This window comes from Gossypium hirsutum, chromosome A12, assembly GCF_007990345.1.
Source record: "Gossypium hirsutum isolate 1008001.06 chromosome A12, Gossypium_hirsutum_v2.1, whole genome shotgun sequence".
NCBI classification, from domain to species: Eukaryota; Viridiplantae; Streptophyta; class Magnoliopsida; order Malvales; family Malvaceae; genus Gossypium; species Gossypium hirsutum.
This window is the reverse complement of record NC_053435.1, coordinates 96,201,718-96,217,168: the sequence shown is the minus strand read 5'-3', so window position 1 is coordinate 96,217,168 and position 15,451 is coordinate 96,201,718. Positions and strand designations below refer to the sequence as shown.

The 15,451-nt window shown below is 33.8% G+C and overlaps 2 protein-coding genes across 3 annotated transcripts; one reads left to right on the top strand and one right to left on the bottom strand.

Annotated features, from left to right (window-relative positions):
- Window positions 1-536: 536 nt before the first annotated feature.
- LOC107934790 (clavaminate synthase-like protein At3g21360) lies at window positions 537-2,415 on the bottom strand. The gene is made up of 3 exons (XM_016867295.2): window positions 1,871-2,415; window positions 1,200-1,453; window positions 537-1,056 (listed from the first exon to the last, which is right to left on the bottom strand). Exons 1-3 carry the CDS (start codon window positions 2,234-2,236, stop codon window positions 711-713), a joined length of 966 nt encoding a protein of 321 aa, XP_016722784.1. The 5' UTR covers window positions 2,237-2,415; the 3' UTR covers window positions 537-710.
- Window positions 2,416-4,577: 2,162 nt separating this feature from the next.
- LOC107934786 (probable transmembrane ascorbate ferrireductase 4) lies at window positions 4,578-6,735 on the top strand. 2 transcript variants are annotated; one of them, XM_016867291.2, is made up of 4 exons: window positions 4,578-5,339; window positions 5,427-5,478; window positions 5,551-5,747; window positions 6,364-6,735. In XM_016867291.2, exons 1-4 carry the CDS (start codon window positions 5,166-5,168, stop codon window positions 6,688-6,690), a joined length of 750 nt encoding a protein of 249 aa, XP_016722780.1. In that variant the 5' UTR covers window positions 4,578-5,165; the 3' UTR covers window positions 6,691-6,735. The 2 variants fall into 2 exon arrangements, with proteins under 2 accessions (XP_016722780.1, XP_040939113.1); XM_041083179.1 differs by having other exon boundaries at window positions 4,877-5,339; window positions 5,427-5,747.
- Window positions 6,736-15,451: the final 8,716 nt, after the last annotated feature.

Below are 15,451 nucleotides of genomic sequence, written 5' to 3'. Positions count from 1 at the left end.
CAAGCCACCAAAGCTAAACCATCAGTAAGCTTATTGCCTTCCCTGTAGACTTGTAATATAATCACCTCTCATTCTTTCTTTATGTACGAGCTTCCCAACTGAAGTTATACTCTCCAATCTTAGCATTCCTGGTCAACATATTAACACCATCAATATTATCAATTCAAGAACAACTCTTCTTTGACCATTCCACCAGGCAAGTCGAAAGTCTTCAACACCTCAAAATTTAGCTTCCAATGCAGAACAAGAACCAATGAATCTAAAAAATCTAAAAAATCCAAAAATCCATTTCTCATGCTAATCTCGTATAACTCCTCCACAAGCGATTATGCCCGTAGTTGATTTACACGTGCCATCAGTTTTCAACTTGTACCATCCAAGAGAAGGGCTCCTCCAGCTTACATATTTCTTGAGCAAATAATGATAGATTTTTGAACTTTCCATGCATATATAAGTAGATATAAAAGGTATTAATTTAACTATATATATCTTTATGCTATAATGAAAATATCCAAAAAAGAAAAAAAAAAGGTTTACAAAGTTTGTTTTTATTATTTCATTATATTTTAAAGAAACATTTCAAGATACAAATGCTTTCTTATTCCACATAGGACTGATGACTGATGTCGAAACGAAGCAAAGCTTTTAAATTAAAAAGTGTTGGTATAAGATGATATGTTTGGATGGATAAAGTTGAGGCAAGGGGAAGTCTACTTGCAAGTGGCAACAAGGACTCTTCTGGGGGGCTTAGAAGGCCTCCGTCCATGGAGCAAAGCCATGTTGTCAAAGATGGCAACATCACCCTTCTCCCACTTGAATTGAATGCTTTCTTCTTCTATGATCTCTCCACATCTCTTAACTACATTCTCTGGAATCTCTGTTCCATCTGCCATGCTAGCTGAGCTTATCTCTTTTCCATGCATACCGACTACAGTGTTAAACCACATTCTCCTCCCCTTCCTTCGATCAAACACCCTAGTTAGAGATCGAGGTCCCAATACAGCCTTCACTCCCCCATTAGGTAGCCACTCCAAGTCCATTCCCAGCGCTTCGGCCCTGTAACATTTTTTGCATTTTTGGCTGTGTTTAGAGGCTCACAGACTATCTCAGAATTAAGGCTCATAAGCATATATGTATATGTGCTTCAATTTTAAATTTTTAATAAATATTAAATACTAAATGTTCAATCAAATTCGAACCTTCTCTCGGCCTCTTCACGGTCCGATGTTCCAAAAGTATCTTCCCAGCCTCTGCCCCTCATTGATGATGTATCGTTCTTGCTGAGGGCTGTAAATGAGTATTGTAACCCCTTGGCTTCCATTTCCTCCACAGCTTCTGGGAATTCCTCTAGCATCCGCTCTGTTACTCGAAAGCTAGGAACAAAGGGCGTCTCTCCACCTTCCGGTGGTGGCACCTCGCAGAATAGTAGTAATGTCTTCGGAGATTCCTTTATCTGGTGAACAATGGCATTGTAAGATCTAGTTAAACACCAATTTCATAGCTGATTCGTGACCTAAGGAGAAGCCATATGTGTCAACTTTTAAAGTGAAAGATATCTTATATGTTTTAGCTTCACTGCATCATCAAAATTGTCAGCTATAGACAAAGATTATCAAATTCGAGAGCGCAGTAGGATCAAATTTCATGTTTGATTTGTTCTGCGTTCCGTTTTGTGTAAATCAATCATAATCATGGCCAATTTTACAGCTCCATATGCAGCCTTCCTAACATTTATATATTTATTGAAGTTGATTAAAAACTAAGAAATAGCTAAATAAGTAATTGATCCCGTAATTTGGGTTGCATTTGTAAAAGCATGGAGTTATGTCTTTGTTTCCAGAAGATATTATAGTAGCGAAAAGGGACATACCAGAACCATTTCATGATGGTAATATATGAACTCGGAGAGAGGTCCTTCGTTAGCTGTCCAGACACGTTTATGCACATGCGTCCGAGGTGCTGGTCCGACATAACGAATATCATCCCAACCAAAGGCTTCAACGATGTCATTGAAGTCTTGTGCATTCTTGACATCAAAACCCCGGAGGAGGACAGCACTGTTTTTGATGATCAATTGCTCAAACCAATCCTTGTTTGTCTTCAAAGCCAACAGAAGCGACTCCATATCAGCCTTGTCTGCCTTGGGGGGTTGCAGAACTAGCGGCATGGATTCACCATCCACCAGCTTTTGGCCTTGGCATTTCCCTACCTTGAAATCCTTGCAAGAAAATTCCATATCTTCCCTTCGCTGCTTTAAGTTTCTAATTTAGTTGTTCTGAGTCACGCTGATACTGTCAGTGGAACCGAGGGTAGGTTTAAATAGTAGTGATACTGTGATAGGATATAAGTATTCATCGAAATTGGAATTTACTAGGCAAGGTTTAAATGAATACGACAGATCGCTAGGTGCGCTTTAGATCCATCTTGTGTCTTTTGGGTTGTGGGAAGCTCAGATATAATATATAAATACAAGACAAGGTAAGATCGATGACAACAAGATCATACCGGATTGTTATCGAAAGATCCAGTGCCTTCCATGGTTTTCGTTAGTTTGTGTAAATAATGAGAGATGTATATGTTTATTTTAATAGATAGCTATCGTAGATTCTTTGGAGTTTTGAGGTCGCATGGCACTAGGTGTCGTTAATGAATTATATTCTCGATGCCTCCCAGGTTGGATGGATAAACGAAAATGCCATAAAATGTTGTCCAGATTCTAGAAATCATCGACGTTTTTGCCATTTCATAGGCATCTTAGCTTGGAGCAAAGTTCAAGGGACAAGTTTATATACAGCACAAATTAAGTCTTAAGTGATATATATATATATCCTTTCTCATGCTTATGGATTATCTTAAGCTTGCATGCATAAAGCCAGTAGCCAACCGTTGCAACTGATATAAGCAACAGCTTTTCTTTTTCTTTTTTTGATAGAATATAAACCACAATTTGGAAACTGGTTGCAAATAAAATCAAAATAAAGTAAGTTGGCAAGGCAGCTTAAACTAGGCATAATTAATTATACTAATTATATATATTATATTCTTGAAGTTTTGACGTTTGGGTGTTAACCAGGGCGCTCCATTTGTAAATCCCATTTAGATAAACTACAAAATAGAATATCTAAATGCTAAATATCGAGTGTTTCGAAGATGCCGTCCCTGCCCCCACCAATTCACATCAATGCAGGTTGGGTTTCAACAAAATAGTCAATCCAGTCCAGGCCATGTCTATGAATTAGACCATATATATCTATTTTTCCTGTCAATTTTCTGAGCCCTGGCCCTGAGGTTGCAGCTCTGAATTGCTTGTAAAAAAGGGGATAAAAATCAAAGCATATATCAGCAGATCACTATGAATAAAAAGATTATGAAGTGACTGCTTGTGAGTCTATTGCTAGACTTGCTTTAGGATCGCAATCGACAATCTTTTTGTCAACCGCTGATGAAATCATCTTTGACCATTAATTTATCATTAATTGCCGTGTCCTTATTTCTTTTATCGGCTATTTTGAAATTTATAATAGTTGGTAAGTGATTATGTCACAAGGAAACTCTACTTCCGGACCATGCATTCCTTCATTCATTGGTCTGCCATAATAATAAACTAATCAAAACTTAAAAAGTTGAAGGAGAAGTACCATCTGGTTTACGCTCATATAACATTTTTCTTATTGAGATAGTTAACGAGATATTATAAATAGATGAAAATAAAATTTAAAAAATGCACTTCGAAGTATTAATTTATTATTATTGACAGTAAAATATACTATTAAAAAGTTGATTGAGTTTTAGTTTAGTTGGTATCGACATTGTTATTAGTGCAAGAGGACGTGAGTTTAAGTGTGTTCAAATATATCATCCTCTTATTTTAAAGTTGGAGAGAGATTATGAATAATTTTAAGTACATTATTCTATTAATTTTAACCTTTTTTCTCTTTTATTAATTTTTTTTAGAACCATAACATCAAACAGCAGTTGATATTACAATGCATGTAGGGTGCTAGAAGTACTTTTACACCTGAGAAACAATCCCAAACAACATGCTTTTAGAACTTAAAGCACTTCTTTGAGCCAAACCGAAAAGCTGGGTAGGTGGCGTTGTGACTTTTAGCTTTTGTAGTTTGGGATGTGAAAATACAAATTGGCCCTCCTCTGTGCTATTTTTGTGTTTTTAATTATCTTCAAGCAAGTTATGATTTAGCTTAATACTTTAAGATGTTTAAGAATGAATATGTGATGAGTTATGCATAGTTTAAATTGGTTTGATGCATGGGGATAATTTAATAGTATTTTTTATTATTAGCAGTTGTTATTGAATTACTTAAATATCATTTAAATTAATTAATTTAATAGTAATTGTTATTATCGAGTTAATAGAAATTGTTATAGGGATTTTTTAATTACTAAAATCATATCTAAAATAAATATTTTAACTTTCGACCACAGTTTTAGACAGTAATATTAAATATCTAAAATTAACAAATTACACTTTTTCAATAACAATATCAAACTAGACGAAATTTTATGAGTAACAAAAAAAACCATTATATATACAAGATTACAAAATCTAACAGTTTACGTAACAACATCAAACAGTACTAACAAAGACAAACTATTGTTGAGGAAGGCAGTTGCTGAGCCATCTACTTGAGCTCAACTGGCTTTTAAGCCATCCTTCTCTGACAGCTGAACTTGAATGAAGTGGAGTGATCTTAAATTTGTTAGGAAGGTCAAAATGTATATGGATTGGATTTTGAATGCAAGAATTTCATTAATCCCTAATCAAGAAGCCCAGAAACTGTCCAAAAAAGGAGCCCAACAATAATGAAGATGTTATTATAGATATAGTAGTTCAGGGCTCCAGTCATAATGCAGTAGCAACGCCATTGCCCCACTATCAGCTCATAGTCTTTTTTTTTTTTTGGCCTTTTTGATCGTTTGATCCATTTATAAATTTCATTGTCCTGGTTTATCATAGGAGGATTACAGGGAATCTTATCAAAGGCAGTAAATAAAATATAGAAACTTTCCATATAAAGTATTGTTAAAGGTCTCATGTCTTTGGTCCTTTACTCTTTGCAGCCTGCTAGATCTGAGAGTGTGTGTCGGTAGCTATCCTCTCGCCACTTCACTCATCAGCTCAGCTGTACTCAAACTGAAGTTGCATGTTTCTAAACAAGCCCATGGCTGCAGTTTCTCCACCTTTGGTTCCGCCTCTCTTATTTGCTAGAATATCAGGGATCCTAGTGGCAGCTTTGGTCCTCTCGTGGGCTCTTCTTTTCAAGTCTAGCTTCCTTCCTCACTCTTCTTTACCCTCCCAAGAAGACCTCATCTATGCAGTGAGTATTTATTTATCACTCCATTCTCTACTTAATTACTTCACATTTCCTTTTGCAGCCTTTGAAAGTTATCTGTGTTGCTTACAGGTCCTCCATCCTTTGCTCATGGTTATTGGCTTCATTCTCATAAGTGGGGAAGGTAAATCAGAAAATGAAGTGAAAATAGATTATTCTTTTTTTCAAACAATTGAAAGTTCTTCTTTCTTTTCAGCTATATTGATACACAGGTGGTTGCCTGGTTCAAGGAATTTGAAGAAATCTGTGCATTTGTGCCTTCAAGGGGTGGCTTTAGGTTGTGGGGTTTTTGGGATTTGGACAAAGTTCCATGGACAAGATGGCATTGTGGCTAATTTTTTCAGCCTGCATTCTTGGATGGGTTTGATCTGTGTCAGCCTGTTTGGAGCTCAGGTTCTATTCTTCAACCACTCAATCATTTTTTGTTCCTATTTCTTTCTTCAAAAATGGTCCCTTAAGTTTTCTTTACTGATAAATACATTCCAGGGGCAAGTTAATTACAGTAAACTTACCGGAAACTGTAATCACAATTCACACTTCTTTTTTCTTTTCTTTTTTTTTATCTACTGGGAAACATTAAAAAATAACGGAATGCTGAAAGCTGCAATTATTGCAGTTCACCCATTAATATTGTGTTGCTTTCTTTTGAGGTTGTGGCCCCATTTATACGACTCCCTTAGCTGCTTAGCAAGTTTCAAAAACGTATTTTAGCCTTTTTCAATTATTTATGCTGAGATGATGTATTCCAGCGTTACACGGGATAACTCATGAGCACGGCCTGGAGCCATCCTTAATGGACTTATTTAACTATTGCCTAAGCACGAAAATTTTCATTGAAAAGACTGATCAATTGTCATACTCTCATTTGCTCAAAATAATCGTTTACATTCAGAGCAAGACAACATATTCGGCTTGCTGGTTAATTCAGTCTAATGACAAGGAGATTAGGAGTTTTCGTTTACATGAAAAGATAATTTTTTATATGCTGTGGTTGTGTATTTGAATGCAGTGGTTGGTGGGTTTTGTAAGCTTTTGGCACCGAGGTGAAGTGCGGACGATAAGAGCAAAGGTGTTGCCGTGGCATATCTTCCTTGGTCTCTACACTTATGGCTTAGCAGTGGCAACAGCGGAAACGGGGTTGTTAGAGAAATCGACATTCTTGCAAAGCAGGCGGACTGTATCCAAACACTGTCCGGAGTCCATGATTGTTAATAGTCTAGGTCTGGGGTTGGTTCTCCTCTGTGGCATTGTCATATTGACGGCAGTTTCGCCTAAATATCATGCTCTGCAAACCAAACTTATGTATTCCTCAGATGCCAAGTGTTTGTCCTCTTGATCACATGATTAGAGATCCAAAAGAAATAAAAAGTCATTCCGGATATACTGTTTGTTATACTATTGTATATAATGTAAAGTGTAAGGTTTTGGTGCTGCATGGGGATTTGGAGAGGAATGATTTGTGTTTTCTTAAATGGAAAAGCCTTTTGCTGTCAATTTAAACAGTAAGAGCCAAGTGGTATAAAAACACCATGCTTTCTTTGGTTTGTTGATTTATGACAACATTCTCCACTCAACAGGCCTTCTTGATGCAAGTAGACCTAGAAAAGGGATAGACTTAAAAAGGGCGACTTTATCTGGGTTCCATTGAAAAATCGACTGTACCAACTTTATAATTTCTTAAATCAAAATTGAACCTATTTTGGAATAAAATTAACTACACCCAATTGCCTTTTCTCAATGGGTAAGTTGTAAAAAAATTGAAAAATTTTATAAATTTAAACTTGCTAACTTGTCAAATTAGATAATAGCTATATAAATATGAATGATTGTTTAAATTTGGTTAAAATAAACTATTAGTCCTTGTACTTCTATAGAATTTAAGATTTAATCCATGTACTTTAAAATTTATAACTTCAACCGTCTTATTTTTTAATTTAAAAATTTTAGTCCAATTATTATTATTATTGATAATTTTTGTTAAAATTAATCAATTTAATATGTTTATTTTCCGTTAATCGTTTTTTTCTAAGAAGAAGTAATCTTCTTCGTACTGCTATTTTTTATTTCTGGAAATCCAACTATTTTAAATTTACAACATCATTCATAAAATTCGATCAATTGCATTTAGATATTATTTTTTCTTTCATGCTCCCAACTAGTTTAGGAAGTTCTTTTGTTGACTCTTTACATGTTTGGAGAATGCAAGTCACTGATTTAATTTAATTTAATGGTTAAAAAATTGGGTAAAACTAATGAATTTTATATGATGTGAGTGGATGCTTCTCCAAATTCTATTGATATCTATTTATTAAGAAAGTTTTAAATATAAAAATATTTATACCCTTATTTATTTTTCTATTTAGTTTATTCATTAATCTATTTTTAATACAATATAATGAAACTTTAATTACATATTGAAGTGATATAAAATTAAATATATCTTTGATTTCTTTCATAAAAAATTATGTTCTACTTCAATTAAAATTAAATATTTTAAATTTATATTTAATTCATATATATTAACCTTAAGATGGATTCATTAAATTATTTAATTACCATTATTAAAAAGATTTTAATAAAAAATTATTAAAGTATAAATATTAAAAGTTATTTTGAAGTTAATGTTATAATTAAATAATTAAATATTTAACTTGTATTTACATAAAATAATTATTGCCTTATAAGGCATGGGTTCAAATCTCATCAAAAGAAATCAAGACACATCTAATAAGGGATGTCCAAGTGTCACAAGGCTAAAACTTTAGTCTGACAAAGCACGCGGTCTTAAATAATTTCTTTACTTCAAATCCGCCTAAGTTAGTCTAACTCTTGAAAAATGAGAATTCACACAGAATCTCTTTAAGGCACTGAAATAAAGTGGAAGCAACTCAAAATGACAAAGAGACTTTGAATCGAACAGAAAGTCGCAATAAAATAATATCACACCAAATGTTTGAGTAAATGCTCTCAAATATATTCAATAACTATGAATGAAGTGATTACAAATGAATGGGGGAGGGCTCTATTTATAGTTGAACTCCCCCAAATCCAACAGTACAGATCGAATTACATCAACGACTGAGATTAGTGCCTATCTACAAGATGAAAGTTCTAAAGGATTTAAACTCTATATGTTTTTATCCTTTAGGATTTACAATAATTACCCTGGAAACTCTAATTTTATTGGAGTGTTTCACTGGGCCACCAATGCTTCAAATAGATGGGTTTTTTCGTGTGTTCCACGAATCAAACCAGTTCAAGTGGGTCAAATGAGCTCCATTTAATTAGTTGACCTTCATGGGACATTCTGTGTGCATTCGTCACAGGTTTTGATCCATGATTTGTGATATTCTCCTTGATCCATTATCGTGATGCCCTTGTCACGTCCTTGAAATGACATTGGTTTGACTCGTCTCAGAATTATCTCGATGCCTCAGCTGATTTTTAATTAGTCTCTTTGTTGGGTAGTTCTATCCCTCGGAACATTTGCCTCGACTTATGTCTTCGCCATCACCTAACTCAAACCATTTCTCTCTTTTGTACAACTCGTTCAAAAGAGCCCACCACTCTTACTTGCCTCTATTGTGACTTGCCTCGATCAAGATCTCCTTGACTCTAAAATCTGATGCACAACCCACTTCTCTCATAGGTGTAGCCTCACTAATAACTCAATAAGCTTCATATCGGCTTTCTACGCCTTTAGCATTTCCAAGGGAGTCTTCGTAGCACTCTGATTTACCAAGTCAATGTTCTTGCCACAATGAACATTCTCGGCAAACTAGATTGCCGATAATACTTTGGTTCCACCTTTCTTATCACGACTCACTGACACAACACATTGTCGTTAACGAGTATCCAAGATACATATACAATTGATGAAATGAACCAATAGAGCATTAATATTTTCAAGAAAATTTAAACCAATAACAAAGTTGTAATCATTTAAGTGAATTACTTCAAAGTCATCATTGTCTTTTCAATCCCCAATTTGTACCTTAACTCCTTGTGCTACTCCCACAGTTGAGACCTATTTTGTGACAGCCCTAATTTGACCCCAGTCGGGAAGTGGTTTCGGGACCACTAAACTGAGTCGTGAAAATAATTGAATGATAAATTTTGTGCTTAATTTGTGTGAAAATGCATAAGTGAATTTGTGGTGCTTTGATTTTTGCCAATTAAGGTGAATTTTATTGAAAGGGACTCGTGTGAAAAATTTAAGAAATGTGCTAGGTATTTATGTGATGGCTTATTACTATGGTTTAAAAAGCATAAGGATGTGCATGTCAAATTTTCATTTTTTTATAGTGGTCGGCCATGTGGTTGAGTAATTGAAAAAGTATAAATTTTATATGTATTTATATATATAAATGTATTATAATATGTAATAATAATTTTTATATTATAATGAAATAAGTAAGTGGGTGAAAAGAGCAAGGTTGATAACTTTTGTTCTTCATTGCCGAAAGGGGGGGATAGGAGAGACCAAACTTTCGGCTATGTTAGCATCAAAATTAAGGTATGTTTCATGTGCTATCTTCAAAGTCTTGTGAAAATCTAGTTAATCACATAGTTTCCTACATAGCCCATGTTAAAAACTTTAGTTTTGGTTGAGGATATAGCATTCGGCCATTTACCTAAGTTTTTGCTAAATTATTGATAGTTGAATATTAGTTTTAAAGAATGAATAATTGTGATTGTAATGGAGTTTCATGTTGCTTAGGTGGTGAATTAAGCATATATGTGCATTAGATGCTAAGTAGGAAATCGGCTAATGTGTTGGGTGTACTATGGCCGATTGTGACTTGGATAAAATTTAGTAATGTATGTGCTTTAAATGTGTTATGAACTATTATAAGTTAAATTAAGTTGAAGCTTGGTAAAATTGAATAATTGTGGTTTAATTTCTTATTCTGGTGAAATGCAAATGTTAATATTTAGTTACTAGTGTTTATCTGTGTGCTAGTCGGATTTGAACTTGAATGATGATTTGAGCACAATGTGTTGTATTGATATTATGCTTAAGTGAAATTATAGATATATATGATGAAATTTATTGGTGATATACATGTTTGAATAATATGTATGCAAAGAATGTGTGAAAGAGTGAATTGGTAATAATCTGTTTGGGACAGTAGCAGTAAAGTGATTTTGGAAAATCACCATAAATTGTGAGAGTTGAGTTAGAAGCTGAATAAATTATTTAATTAAAGCTTAATTAGTCTAGTTTCTTATAAAAGAAACCATGTAAGCAAAATAATTTCCGATAATAAGATATTTGAAGTGATGTGGGACAGGGTCAAAATGACTTCTAGATCATCTGTTCTGTTTTTATAAAATCATTATAAATTGTACAAAAATGGTTATAAGATGAAGTTTATATGCTTAGACTCCTTAATGAGTCTAGTTACAAATGAAATAAACGAGAACATATTTTTAATTCTGTACAATGAGAATTTTGATTCGTAGTGAAGAGTGGTCAGATTAGTCAAACAGTGAAACAAGGGAAACTTTAAGAAAAATCTGGTATTTATTTGCCAAACCAAAAATTCTAAAAATTTTATGGATAAAATCTATATGAGTCTATTTTCAGGGAAAATTAACGACACTTGATTTGGAGTTTCGTAGCTCTAGTTATAAATGATTTAGTGACTGCTGCTCAGGAAGACAGCTTGCAGTAAAATTATGATTATGTGGTAAACATTGACAAAAAATTCGTTAATGAGTTGCTTATTGATTTCTTATAAGCTTACTATGATCAGTAAGTGTGAAATTCGAATATATATATTATATTTATAAAGTGATGCTTGAATAGTCGAATAATGACTAGTTTAAAATCTTTGAATTTAAGCTCAAGAGCATAGAGGGACAAATTCGGATAAGGGAAAAGAGAAAATAATCGAATAGCCGTTGTAATCATTCGGTAACATTCGAGGTAAGTTCTTAAGTGTTTAAGCTTGATTCCTTTTTATATGCCTGAGAGTTAAATTAATATGGCAAAGAGAATGTAAATTTTATTTAGTTAATGTGCCGAATATGTAATGATTTAAGGCTATAACCCGATTATGGCTATTATGCTTAAGTTGAATTGGATTTGGAAATTTGATGCACTAAATGAGTGTTACAATGAGTAAACTATGTCGTATGTGTGTTGGTAGAGATATCACGATTTGTGATTATTAAATATCTAAAGGAAACCATTATGTGTATAAATTATTATTATTAGTCCTTTGTGGTAGCCAAATATGGCTTGGCACCAAAGTGATTAAATGTGAACTTCGATGAGGTAAACTATTAAAAGTGTGGTGCTTTAAGACTATGGGCTAATACGATATGTGGATTCGTTCCGTAAAGTAAATTATTCAGGTACGAATAACCTAATTAAGTATATATGAATTAAATGAATTTGATGATTGATGTGAATCGAACATATAAGAAATGGTTTCATGTTTATGTTCAACTATGAGACCTTGTGTTAAATCGACAATCGATTTCGTTCAATACATTAAGTTGGTCAGGTATACGATATGTACTTATGCATGTTAAATCGATTGGAATTGAATCATGAATGTGAATTGAGAAGCATAGGTAAAAATGCCTATGTCATATATGTGAGTAAGGGTAAAACCATCGTAAATTATCGATAAGGATGGGCTATGTGTGGAACCAACTTATAATTTCTAATTTGAAAGGTTGTGTGCGAATTGGTGAGCAATATGTATATATAGGTGAATTGTGACCTTTTGGTTCTACTTGAATTAAGTTGTGCGATAAATAATTTATGTATATGACTTATAGTCGAATGGTCACTATGGGTTAAGCTTGAATGGTGAAATGGATATGTGATATTTATGTATGACTTTTGAACCGAAATGTAAATGATGGTGTTCATATGGAGCTTATATCCGAATGTAGCAAATGACTACTAATGTGATATGTTGAATGAGATGTGTTAATATATGATTAAAGATGCATGATATTTGATGTGTATCCGGGCTTAAAGACCCGCAGGCTTCGTGCTGGTATTATATCCGGGTTAAATCCCGCAGGCTTCGTGCTGGTAATATATCCGGGTTAAATCCCGCAGGCTTCGTGCTGGTGTTATGTTTGGGTTTTATACCTCGCAGGCCAAGTGTTAGTGAATTTGATAAAGTATATGACTACGAGATCCTATGCTAAGATGATAAATTGAACTCGTATTACACATTAAGTGATTCAGGTATGTGATATATATATATTATATGTGAGATTGAACTGACGGGAATTAAGAATGTGTAATGAGAATCCTATGAAAAGATGTTGTAAATTCATATGTATAATTGTATATGTGTGCATTCAGTTATTATGCAAAGTTACAAGATAGTTTTTGATATGCTATTTAACTATGAATGTTGAAAGTAAGTGTGGGTAAGAAATGATACACTAGTGAAATTTGAAAGAATTAAAGTTAATCCGGAAGCTTGTAAATACTATGTTTATATGAGTTTGAGTATAAACGGAGTAAAATGATATGTGTTTGTGCATAATCAGCCAAATAGTATTGTACTCAGAAAGTGTTATGTGATTTCGAACAGTTGGTTTGTTTTTAAGTTCAACTGTTTAAATTGCTTAAGACTTACTAAGCTTATGAAAGCTTACTTTGAATGTTATGTTTCTCTGTTTATTTTTGTAGATCGTTGACTCTTACTATTAGCTCGGGGATCGTCAGCACTTCGTCACACTATCTACTATTGTAGTAATCATGTGATTTGGACTTAGCTTATGGCATGTATAGGATAGACTATAAATAGAATGATATTTTGACTATTGTATATAAGCCATGCAAATATGGCATCTTATGGAAGTTTACTTTTATAAGTTTTAAATTCGATCTTTGTTTGTGTCTATTAGTTAAATAAATAAATGATCTTTTATTTAAGAAAAGGTTTAAAGTTTTACTGTTCTGATCCGATTCCTAATTTCTAGTAATGTCTCGTCCTATTCCGGCGACGGTTACGGGATAGGGGTGTTACATGTTTGAAATTTTCAATATCGATCTTTTAGTCGATTTACTAACTGAGAGACCAAGTTTACCTACGACCTTTTCTATGAAAAAGTTTGATGCTCCATATCAACAAGATCACTATTTTTTTGGCCTGTGATGTTGATGTCTACAAACATCAACTCATTTTGCTTGTAATCCCTCTTCACTTTGACAAAATCGAATACCATTGACTCAAACTTTAAATCCTCACTCTCTGGCTCTACTTTATCTTCTCTATGGGCCGTAGATAGATTAGGTCGCTCTAGACGGTCCCGTATCCTATGCGGACCACAACATAATAAGCACTTCACTGGTTTCTTTTCATTCTTTTTGACCCTCTTTTTTGGAAAAAAATCGGTTCAAAAATAGTTTTATTACACAGCAAAAAAATAAAATTTTGAATATCAAGTCGGTTTGTGATATTTATAGTAATAAACTTTTCTTGAAATCGCATCTATGTTTTGGGCTAGATAGATCCTTTTCATTCCCAGCTTTCAATCGGACTACCTTTTTTGCTATCCTCGTACCACGAACTACTTCTAGTGTGGGCTCGAACAAATTCGAATCAAACACAGAACCATATATTAATTACTTTACTTTCATTGGGAAAGTAAAACTTTCTCTCAAATATAAACCGATAGAATTACTGTAACACCCCTAACCCGAATCCATCGTCGAAACAAGGTTACGGAGCATTACCAGAGATTTCAGAACAGATAACATACATTTCATATCATACAATGTTCATATAAAAAATCAATCATAAAGTCCCTTATAAGAGCCCTCAAGGCCCATAATGCACATTAGAAACAAGTCGGGTCTAAATCGGGTACTTAGAAATTTTTTTGCAAAATTTTAAAAAAATTTTAAGTGCAGGATACACACTGTGACAGCCCTAATGTGACCCTAGTCGGGAAGTGGTTTCGGGGCCACAAAACCGAGTTATAAAAATAATTAACCGTCATAGTTGATGCTCATTATATGTATATATGCATGTGTGAAAATTTCATGTTTGAATTTTGTTAATTGTAAGTGAATTTTATCAAATAGGACTTATGTGAGAAAATTTAGAAATGTGCTAGGCAAATGTAAAGAGGCCTAATAATGCATGTTGTGAAATGGTAGGTTTGCATGTCAAATTGCCCAATATTTGAGCTAGTGGCCGGCCATGCTATGGGGCATAGCATATTTTAAGCATGGTGTGCTAATGTGGTATGTAGGAAACAATAAAATAAAAAGCTAGTAATAAAGAAATGGAAAAAGGAGAATGATGAAAACAAAGAAAAAAAAATGTCCATCCTTTTTCATTCTTCTTGACCGAAATTCAAAAGGAAAGAAAGGAGGAAATGTTGAAGAGATTCGACCATGCTTGTAGCTAGGTTAAGGTAAGTTTGATGTTGTTCCATGAGATTCATGCATATTTTTGATGTTAGTTTGAGTTCTACCTAGCCCATGGTTTAAATCTTGCTATGTGATGAAGATGATACTCGGCCATGGGTGTTGTTTTCTTGGTTGGTGTTTGTTTCATGCTAAATCTAGATGAACAATGGGGGTTGTCATTTAGGTTAAGATCAAAGAAATTAATCTTGTTAAAACTTTGAACTAATAATGCCCATATGTGTGATAGCCGAACATGGACTTTGTTTAAAGTCTTGGTCAAAGGCCGGTTAAGTGTTTTGGAAATGATTAAGCTAGGTGTTTGATCTTTTTGGTTCGGCATAGTACATAAAATGTTGCTAGATGGAGAAAAATTCGGCCAGCAAGATGTATGCTAAGGCCGAATATAATTTTGTATATTAATGAGTAATGCATGTGTTGAATTGATGGAATGGAGAGGATGCTTTAATAGTGCATATTTGTGTATTAGCCAAGTTTTGAACTTGAAACAAAATGGTATTTGGTCAATACAAGTGACCATACTTGTAGAATGTATTAAGTATGCAATCGGCCTCAACATAGACATGCATGTTCGGCCACACGAATGAATGCATAGATTGATGTTGTACATTCGGCTATAGGTAAGCATAATGATGATCCTATCTTGACTTAGACAATCGGCTCAAGGAGAATTTGTTAA

Excerpts from the sequence above, each read along its gene's own strand:
- LOC107934786 (XM_041083179.1), top strand. The coding sequence starts at position 5,166 with ATGTTTCTAAACAAGCCCATGGCTGCAGTTTCTCCACCTTTGGTTCCG. Across the intron at positions 5,340-5,426 it reads AAGAAGACCTCATCTATGCA|GTCCTCCATCCTTTGCTCAT; the intron begins GTGAGTATTTAT and ends TGTTGCTTACAG. Across the intron at positions 5,748-6,363 it reads TCAGCCTGTTTGGAGCTCAG|TGGTTGGTGGGTTTTGTAAG; the intron begins GTTCTATTCTTC and ends ATTTGAATGCAG.
- LOC107934790 (XM_016867295.2), bottom strand. The coding sequence starts at position 2,236 with ATGGAATTTTCTTGCAAGGATTTCAAGGTAGGGAAATGCCAAGGCCAA. Across the intron at positions 1,454-1,870 it reads ACCATCATGAAATGGTTCTG|ATAAAGGAATCTCCGAAGAC; the intron begins GTATGTCCCTTT and ends ATTGTTCACCAG. Across the intron at positions 1,057-1,199 it reads CGTGAAGAGGCCGAGAGAAG|GGCCGAAGCGCTGGGAATGG; the intron begins GTTCGAATTTGA and ends AAAATGTTACAG.